Below are 10,394 nucleotides of genomic sequence, written 5' to 3'. Positions count from 1 at the left end.
CAGTCTCCATAATGCAAGTAATAAATAAGATTTTTCCTGCACAAATGGGCTTGAATTCTCTGTAGCTGGAAGAACTTCCCAATTGGCTTAAGGATTTCATCGAATGCTATCAGAACTTGGATCTGTGGCCTTTCGCAAAACAAAACTTTTCAAGTACAATCCTGGAAATAAAAAGATTCATCCATACTAGCAAACAGGGGATTGTGCAGATTGATAGTGAGAACCGGAAGAGGAATACATAAACTGGGGCCATACAGACCTTTGTTGTTAGCAGAGATGAAAGACAGAGAGACAGAAGGGAGAAAAAAGAGAGAGATGGGTACAGTATTGTGGGACTAGCAGAGACAAAGAGCCTGCAGTATAAACAATAAATGTTTGGTACTTTGAAATCTCTTAAGGAAAAGGACATAAAGAAATCTGTGTTTTTGTTAGAGGAAGGACAAGAAAGAGAAAGCTGCATGCAGAATTACTCTGTGTGAGGAAGGAAGCTGCTTGCAGCAGATAGAATCTCCCTGGGGTTAGGAGGAATTCAAGGGGTAGAGATACCCTTGAGCTGGGGGGCAAGGGAGAGCATTTGTGGGTGTTTGAATCCAGTCTGCTGTAGCCCACTCTGGTGTGAGTGTATAAATGTAATCCAGTCCTGGGAGTGGGAGGGAGAGGAGATCCAGGCTCCCTTTGTGCTGTGTGTAACCCAGACTCCAACAGTCCCTCCTAGGTACGTGTGTGTGTGTATGAAATTCAGTGCCCCTTTGCCCCCTCTTGGTGTGTACGTGTGGGGATCCGGCTCCAACAGCTCCTGCTAGCTGTGTGGTGTTGGGGGAGGGGAAGCCTGTCTTCCATAGCCCCTCCCAGGTGTGTGTATATGAGGGGGGAAATCCAGTCTCCAGCAGCCCTTCTCTGGGGGAGGTAGTGGGGTGTGAGCATGTGTGGATTGTCTATTACTATGTGTACAGAGCCTAGTACAATGGAGCCCTGATCTCAGTTGAGCCCCTAGGTGCTGCTGTACTACAAATAATAAATAACATACATATTATTGTGGTACTGCTGTGCCAGTGTGCAACAGGAGTCAGGGGGCGGAGGTTGGTGCACTGGGAACTGCTATGTCCCCCCCCCCTTTAGACAGTAGAGTTTGGAGTAAAAATTGGCAGGATCCATTGATTCAGATTCCAAGCCATAAGGGGCCCATTCTGATCATCTAGTGACTAGTCTGACCTCCCCTGTAACACAGGCCACAGACCCTGCCCAGAATAACTCCTTTTAAACTAGAGCATATATTTCCAAAAACAATCTAATCATGATTTTAAAATTGCCAGTGATAGAGAATCCACCACAACCCTTGGTAAATTGTTCCCATGGTTAATTACCCTCCCTGTTAAACATCTATGCTTGATTGCCAGTCTGAATTGGACTAGCTTCGGATTCCAACCATTGGATCTTGCTAGGTAATAGATGTGTGTTTTTCCAGGGCTATGGGCCAGGCTGCATGAAGGTCCATATTTTCCTAGCAAAGTAGGAGGGGGTAGACCCTGTTTTCTATTTAGTTTGTACATACTGGGGTTTGTGGCCAAACATTTTGAAGATCCAGCTGCCAGATATGTAGTTTGTTGGGTTGTTTGTGGCATTCATGCACTGGGCTACATCACAGTTTGGAATACTTTAGTGCAGCAGGATCGGCTACACTTGTTTTGTACTCATACCATGCTCTTTGGGTGGCAAGGGCAAAAATTGTATGGCTCTGGCAGGAGTCATGTGCTGCGTCCTGAGTTTTGTGGTGCTGATGTACCCGGGTGTGCCCGGGTCCAGAGTTTCAGGGTAGTAGGAGTGGCTAGACTTGTTCTCTATTCAGGCATTTTAATTTGGCTGGCTCCAGAAATATCCTGGTGCGACAGCTAATTTTGGGTGTGAATGTGATCCAGTCTCCAACTACCCCTCTCTGATGTGTATGTGAATGTGAACCAGGTGCTTGTAGCCCCTGTCTGGTGTGCCTGTGTGAGTGAGTATATCTCCAGGCACCAGCAGCCCCTCTCTAGGGTGTGAGCGTCTGTCTGTCTGTCTCCAGCAGCCCCTCTCTGCTGAGAGTGTGTATGTGTGTCTGTCGGTCTCCAGCAGCCCCTGCGTATGTGTATGTTTGTCTCCAGCAGCCCCTCTCTTTTGTGTGTGTGTCTCCAGCAGCCCCTCTCTGGCGCTGAAAGCGTTAAGGGAGGAGGGGAGAGATGCTGCTTGCGTCTGGCTCGGCTCCTTGGAGCCCACAGCGCCGGCTGCGCCTCGCCTCCCTCCTCCCTCTGCAGACACATCGAGACACAAAAAGAGGCTGGAGCGAGCTGGCAGAAAAGCAGCACCATGACCGAAACCACCAAGACCCACGTTATCCTGCTGTCCTGCGGCAGCTTCAACCCCATCACCAAGGGGCACATCCAGATGTTCGGTGAGTCCCCCCCCCCCCATCCCCGCCCCTGTATTTTTCAGTGCGATTGAATTTGCTGGCGCCGGGCCATCAGGGAGGATGCTGGCTGCATCGGAGCCGGCCTGTTCTGCGGGGAGGCCACATGCCCGGGGCGCAGGGTAGCTGGATTGCACCAGCCCTGGACCTGGGGCTAAGGTGGCCAGATAGCAAGGGTGAAAAATGGGGACACATTTTCAGGGGAGATAGTTGCCTATATAAGACAAAGCCCCTAATATCCAGACACCTGGTCACCCTACTCGGGCACCTAGCGAGCAGGGCTGCCCTGCGTGGCTGGCTTGGCAGGGCTAGGACTATGGCAGAGGTCACTGGTGAGAGAGCACCCAGGGCAGGATGGAGGTGCAATGGCTCGTTGTTAGGCATTCGTTCAGGCAAGGGGCCATCAGTGCCAGGGGAAGCCAGGCTCTGCCTGCCTAGGCTGAGGTTGGGAACTGCAAGGGCTTTGGGGATGGGCAGGGGGAGCAATCTGGTGTGTGTGGGGGATCTCCCTGGGGGTGGGAGTGGGCAGGAGGAGATGTGGCATTGGTTGATTCTTTAGGGACTCGGTGTCAGTCAGATGAAGATTTCATGGCAGCACAGGATTTGGGGTGAGTGGGTGGATGGGAGAGGGGCCCTGCCTGGCTCAGAGCTGGTGGCACTAGGCTGGGAGTGGGTTTCCCTGGCCCTGTGGGATCAGCTGGCAGCAGGAAGGGAGGGGGCTTCGCTGCTCCGAGTCTAGGAGCACCGTGCCCAGGATGGGTTCACTGCTTGCTGGCTGGTGTCAGAAGAGCGGTCAGCGGCTATTGTTTGGTGCTAGTAGGAGAGCAAGTGCCAGGTGTAGGTGAGAGATCAATGCTAAGGGCTGGGCGCTGTCCGCGGTGAAGGTGCTGAAATGTCCTGCTTGCTAGTAAGAGCCTGATATGTGATATATTGAAGCACACTCAGTTTGGTGGGGTCCGGGAAGTGAGGAGACAAGGTCATGTTAGCTAGGAAGCCTTGGCATTTTTAAGGGCTGATTACACACGATTGTAGCTAAACATCTCAATGAGAGATTAATGAAACTGAACAAGTTCCTGCTAGTGCTATAGAGAAAAAGCCCATAATATTCCCCAAAAGACCTGAAGAAGAGCTCTGGGTAAGCACCAAAGTTTGTCTCTCTGACCAATAGAAGTCGATGCAATACAAGATATCACCTCACCCACCTTGTCTCCCCGAAGGGATAAACATGAGTGAAGTCAGGTTAATAGATGTGGGTACTATTCACAACCTATTTTAATTCAGTATAAATTGTGTGCATAGATACAGCTAGAGATGAGTAAGAATCCACTAGATCTTCCTTTATTTACACGGGGCTCTATATACAACTCTGTTGTCCAAAAATCCTCCCCTAGGCTTTAATTTGCCCCGAAGTTCTTAAATATGGGTCTGGAGAGATCTGCACACTCATACCCACCCCGCCCACACACACACACCCCATCACATTTAAATTAGAAACTGACAAAAATTCCCTTTGAAATGATCCACCTACCCACAAAACCAGATTGGATCTTATTTTAAAGAACAACCTTTAAGATAATGTGTAAAGAAATTCAAAGCAAAGCCATTGTGCAGGTCAGAAAAGTATTTTGAGAACTGTTTGATACCACTTTACCATGCAGAGAAAGGGTGGGAACCAATGCTCAGGTTGTACCTACACAACAGACCATAATGAGAACCATTATGTACTATTTTTCTATTCTTCTTGGTGCATCTTTTCAAGCTCTTGGATTCTCCCATTTTAATTTCCCCTGATTCAACACAACCAGAGACAAATACCAAACATGGTCTTACATGTGGCTAGGATGCCTTCTGGAGTGCATCGTGCCACTTATTCTCTGGGGGATTCTCTCTCCTAGGAACTTATTCTCTGTGGCATTTTCATTTCCTATCTGACTGGAAAATGTGAGACTGGACCAAGGTGTCAGCTCCAGCTCTTGCGTGTGATAGACCAGAATGCTAAACAGAGAGCCAACTAAAATACTAAGTGCTAGAAGCCTGGGTGACAAAAAAAAAGGAATTAGAAACACTAATTTCTGAAAGGAATTTGATCTGATTTGTATTAGTGAAACCTGGTGGGAGATTCAGATGACTGAAATGTTGAAATCACTGGAAACTCCCGATTTAGAACAAAGAATGGACAGAAGGGGAGATAATGTATTACCTTCTTTAGAATTATTGACAGTTCGGAAAGACAGCACCTGAAATGCTTATGGATCAATGCACTAACTGATAAATCACAAGACAGGGTCCTGGGGAGAGGGGGCAGGTCTGCTATATACCATCGAATCAGAACAAGGAACAGAAGGAGCAGCTCCTTAATCATCTATCAATAATGTGTGGAAAGAAAAAGTGCAATATCATGGGGGATTTCAGTCTGATGGATATATGCTAGAGGTCTCATGCCAACGCTGGTAAAACATACTTGGAGTTTCTAAAAGTTATCAATAACTTTCGAATACACAAAATAATGCAACTAACTTAGTTGTTCAGTATTAGTCCTCATTCTGATGAGGAAAGATGAATTGATAACCAAACTAAAAACTGATTGTTGTGTAGGTGCAAGTGATCACAATTTAATTTCCTTTTCTATGTGCAAACAGAATATAGTCCTCACCAATAATATACTTGGTGCTTTTAAATGGCCAATTCCCCAAAGCTGAAAACAATTATGAGCAAAATTGGATGGGAGGAAATATTTAAACATAAAAATGTGAATAATTGGAAATTGTGTAAGAATGTTTTATTAAGTGAAAAACAAATGCCCTCACAATGCTGCAGTCATAAACCAAATATGAAATCAACAATAAATAAATATAGCGAATAGAAAAATGTGGACACTGATAGTAATGAATACAAATTGGCAGTTAGTAAATGCAGGTGATTGATAAGGAAAGCTAAAAGCATCAGTAAATTAATCTGTGGCCAGTATGATTAAAGGACAAGAAAAAGTTATTTAAATATATCAGGAACACATGAAAATTCTAGTAATGGCATAACTCAAAAACTAGATCAAGATGGTAAAGTTATCAATCCTGGTCCAGAAAAGGCAGAAGTAGTCAATATTTCTGTTCTGCATTCAGAAAGAATCTTGAGGATGTATTCATATCTTACAATGATAAAGAAATACTTCCTATTCCATCAGCAATTAGGAAGGATGCTAAACAGCAATTATTAAGGTTACATGTTTTTAAATCATGAGTGGATAACTTGCACCCAAAAATATTCTTTTAGAATTTGCTGAGGAGCGCTCAGAACTATTATAGCTGATTTTTAACAAATCTTGAATCACTGGGGAAGTTCCAGAGGACTGAAAAAAAGCAAATGTTGTGCCAATATTTTAAATGGGTAAACAGGATGACCCTGGAAACTATAGTCTGACATCAGTCCTGAGCAAAATAATGGATAGACTAACATAAGATGCAGTCAGCAAGGAATTAAAGGATGATAATATAACCAATGCTAATCAACATAGTTTTATGGAAAATAGGTCTTGTCAAACAAACTTGTTATGGTATTTGGATGAGATAAGTTTTGTTAATAAAGGTAACTGTGTTGACATAATGTACTTGGACTTCTGTATAGCATTTAGTCCTGCATGACGTTCTGATGAAAAAAATCAACATTTTAAAAAAATCAATACATCCCATATTAAATGGATTAAAATCTGTTTAACTGATTGATCACAAAAAGCAATTGTAAATGGGAAATTGTCATCCAGTGGGGATGTTACTATCAGGGTCCCACAAGAATCTGTTCTTGGACGATTGCTATTCCACATCTTTATCAACAACCTGGAAGAAAATATAAAATAATTGCTAGTATGATTTGCAGATTACCACTCCACCAATTTTTGTGTCATTACTGATGGGACCAGGTCAGCTATGGTAAAGTGGGCTCATTTGAACAACATATGTTTTAGCACAGCAAAATGCAATGAAGAATGTAAGTCATATTTATAAGATGGGGGACTGTATTCTGGAAAACAGCAATTCTGAAAAGCATTTAGGGATCATGGTAGATAACCGGTTGGATATGGGCTCCCAGTGCAATGCTGTAGCTAAGAGAGCAATTGCGATCCTTGGATGTATAAGCAGGAGAATAGCAAATAGTAGTAGAGAGGTGGTATACCTTATGTATATGGGATTATTGAGACTATTACTGGAATATTGTGTCCACTGCTGGTGTCCATACTTCAAAAAGGATGTTGAAAAATTGGGAAGGGTTCAGAAAAGAGCTACAAGAATGATATGAGGTGTGGAAAACATGCCTTCTAGTGAGAGACTAAATAAACTTAATTTATTTAGTTTATCCAAGAGAAAGTTAAGAGGTGACTTGATCAAGGTCTATGAGTACCCACACAGGGAAGAGATTGCTGCTAATAAAGGGCTCTTTAGCAGAAAATGGTAGAATGAGATCCAGTGGTTGGAAACTGAAGCTTGACAAATTCAGACTAGAAATAAGGCTCACATTTTAAAGTGAGGGGAATTAACCATTGGAACAAGGGATGTGATGGATTCTCCTTCACTTGGAGTCTTTAAATCAAGACTGGGTATTTTTCTAAAAGATATGCTATCGCTCAATCAGAAGTTGCGGGCTTGGTGCAAGAGTTATTGGGGGGAGGCTCTTTGGTCTGTGTTATGTGGGAGGTTAGATCACGTGGTCATATAGGTTCCTTCTGGCCTTAAAAAAATCTATGAATACATTATAAATTTGGACCCAATTCTGCAACCCTCACTTAACCATCAGCCCATACTTACCCCAGTAGGATTACTGGCATGAGTAAGGGCTGAGAACTCTCATAGCAAGTAAGGACTGCTCTTGTGAGCAAAGGTTACAGAACTGGGCTTTTAAGGCTACATCATGGCCATCTTACTCATGGAAGCCAGCCCACTAAGTCAGTGGGAGTAATCAGATGAGGTAGGCAAGCAGGATTTGGCCCATTATTTCTGTGGCTTCTTTGACTCTGTCTTCAACAAAGAGCAGAACAGTGCTGCTTTCTGTAAATAACGTGTTCCAAACAACTAACTAAATGTGTATTCAAGAGACTATCTTCCTCTCTCAGGTAAAGCAATGGCCCTCATAAACCCGACAGGAAACACTTGCTCTTCAATATCAGAAAAATTGTATCTGCTTAAAATACAAACTAACAGAAAAAGGAAATGCCAGGTAAAGGCTGATACTCATTCTTTCACTTGTGGAGCTGAATCCTGTAGTCTTCTACTCAGGCCAAAGCCCAGCTGAGTTTGTCTTGAGTTTGTCTGGCCACACTTTGTAATTGCAGGATCAGGCCATTAACCCTATCCAAGTTTAATTTTCTTTATATATATGTGTATAATATATGCAGGTATAATGCAGCTGAGGTATAAGGTTATGCACCCACCCATATGAAGTGGTTCTGATAACACCATAATAGGTTGAAAACACACCTTGAATTGTTTGTAATGTTATATGTACTCTGAAATGTATGTGTAGTCTGAGTCACAGTGTTTGAGTAACATTTTGTATATTTAAAGGAACATTGTCCACTTTGCTTAGGATCCAAATCTCAGTTTTGTTTATAAAAGGGGAAGGGGGAGGGACGGGCTTGTTTTATAAAATCTAAAATGATAGAGATATTTGTGATTCTTTTTAATTTAAGTGAAATCACGTTTCCTTTATATTCCAAAACAGGCATTACTATATGAAAACAGACCCTATACAAAAATCACAATAGTATGCAATTGAGTGTGAGTCTCAGAACGAAGTCCTCAGTTAAAAACAAATGGAAAAGACCTCAAATATTAGACATTAAAAGCCATACCTGCTTGCCTTAGTCACATGCATAGGGTGGTTCCATTGAACTCAATTGAATTCAGTTTTCATTTCAAGTTAATACTCAGCAAAACATTGTGTGGCATTTGCCTAGCTCTGCACAGTATATGTAATACTGTAAGAAGCAGAACTTCTGAGGCAAAGCCTACTTCTAACTAATCCCCAGCTGATTGCAATTCTGTATGCAGAAGGATGGGGCGGCTGCAATGAGAGATACGCCCATGGCCCACACCCTGAGGTGCCAAGACAAGAAAACCAACAGCTGTGAAGGGGATCTGCCTATATCACAGCTCCCCATCACCTCCTTTATGTTAAAAAGGCAAAGCAATGCTACCAAAGGACAAACTGTACAACCAATGTCAAGAGCAAAAAAATAATCTGTGCAGCGCCACTAACAAAACAATGCAAAAATTGGCAAGCATCCAGCTGACAAGAGTGTGTTTGCTTTTTAATTAAATCATTCCCCTCTATCATAGGTAATCCCCATGTAACAGCAACCTGTTAAGGCACAAGAACCAGGAAGCAAAGCTGATGAGAAACCAAAGTTGAACCCACCTGTCTAGTTTAAATCTCCAGCAGAGTGCAAAGTCAAATGTAAACAAACTGCATAGATGGTGAAAAGTACATTCAAGTGTTAAATGATCTAGGATGTGACACTAGAAAAGAAATTTATCAAAGCATGGGGCCAGCTAGCCCGACCAAGATTTACATGAAGCTCTCTCAGTCTTTCCTTAGCCATAAGGGATACAGCAGACAGGCAGAGTTGTAGGAAAGAGCTCTTTATTGAGCATGCATAGAAGGCAGTATTACCTGTAGAGTAAGAGAACTCTGTTCGTTTAGTAGCAATCTATCCTGAGCTTGCATTCCACAGCTTCTGGTGACCCACCAAACTTGGTCTCCTCCTGAAACCCAAACCTCTTTTTCCAGTTCCACTCACCATACTACAGCCAGAAAGGTGGGAGGATCAGCTGCCTCCACAGCACCCTCCCTTCCTGAATTCCCTGGATCCTGAGCAAGGCCCTTTACAGGGCTAGGGGGTGATGGGTTGGGGTGTATAGATTGTCCACCCCTAAATCCATAGGGAAATCATGTAAAAGTTAATGCAGCTTTATGCTGATCTCCCTGCCTTTCCCCCAGGCTGGGGAAGCCCTGTTCATGGTGAGTTCCATAGGCAGCCACTGATGGAAGATGCCCCTGGTAGTGTGGGTCCATTGGAACCCAGCTGCCTGGGGGCAGGGAGGCCTAGTGTCAGTGGGAGGCCCAGGTCTCTCCTTATCCTTCAGGATCCATGGATGGCCTGCCTGGTCCTTGTGCATGGGGCAAATCCCTGACAGAGTGATTTGGGGAGAACACTGCAAGGGAAACCTGGTGCATTTTCCTTCCTCCCTGCAGAACCTTCTCCTACAGATTTTCCCAGTGAGACTTTACTAACTAACCCATGATTTTAATTACATCTATGACATCCATATGCACACAACCTTTCTAATCTCCTGCATGCCGGGTTATTGTGAGAGTATATTTGATAGAACCCTATTATTGCAAGAGGGAAATGCTTTTCTCTTAGGAGCTTACATAATAACATAAGAACAGCCATACCAGCTCAGACCACTGGTCCATTTAGCCCAGTATCCTGTCTTCCAACAGTGGCCGGTGCCAGATGCTTCAGAGGGAATGAACAGAACAGGGCAATTATCAAATGATCCATCCCCTGTCATCCAGTCCCAGCTTCTGGTCTAGAGCCTACATCACTTAGGTGCTTTAAAGATTTTTTTTTATCCAAGATGAATCTCTCAGCTCCTCGCCCCCACCCTCCATTTAAAGTACATTTGCTTTCCCAACAGTTACAAAATAAGTCATTGGGATTGTGGCATCACAGGCAATTTGGTGAGCAGAACATAGCGCCCTCTAGTTCACATTCATATTGGCAATGAATCACAGCTACAACCCTCTTTTTTTTCCTTTTTGTCTAATGTGAAGTGAATTTCTGCCCATATCTATTCATCTATGTACCTACTAATGGTGAGTGCATGCCACCTATCTCCTGACCAAAAGATTAGATCTGAAACATTTTTACTGAAGAAATAAGAAAGTGCTTTGCTGCCCA

General features: G+C 43.6%; 1 protein-coding gene across 1 annotated transcript in view; it reads left to right on the top strand.

Annotated features, from left to right (window-relative positions):
• Positions 1-2,240: 2,240 nt before the first annotated feature.
• The window catches only part of NMNAT2 (nicotinamide nucleotide adenylyltransferase 2), an 82,636-nt gene continuing 74,482 nt past the window's right edge, over positions 2,241-10,394 (top strand). The window contains exon 1 of the mRNA XM_034779920.1: positions 2,241-2,425. Within this exon, the coding sequence (XP_034635811.1) occupies positions 2,341-2,425 (85 nt within the window). The 5' untranslated portion in view covers positions 2,241-2,340. The remainder of the gene's footprint in view (positions 2,426-10,394) is intronic.

Source organism: Trachemys scripta, chromosome 8, assembly GCF_013100865.1.
Source record: "Trachemys scripta elegans isolate TJP31775 chromosome 8, CAS_Tse_1.0, whole genome shotgun sequence".
NCBI lineage: Eukaryota > Metazoa > Chordata > Testudines > Emydidae > Trachemys > Trachemys scripta.
Note: the sequence above shows the minus strand (reverse complement) of the source record. Positions and strands in the feature narration are given on the sequence as shown.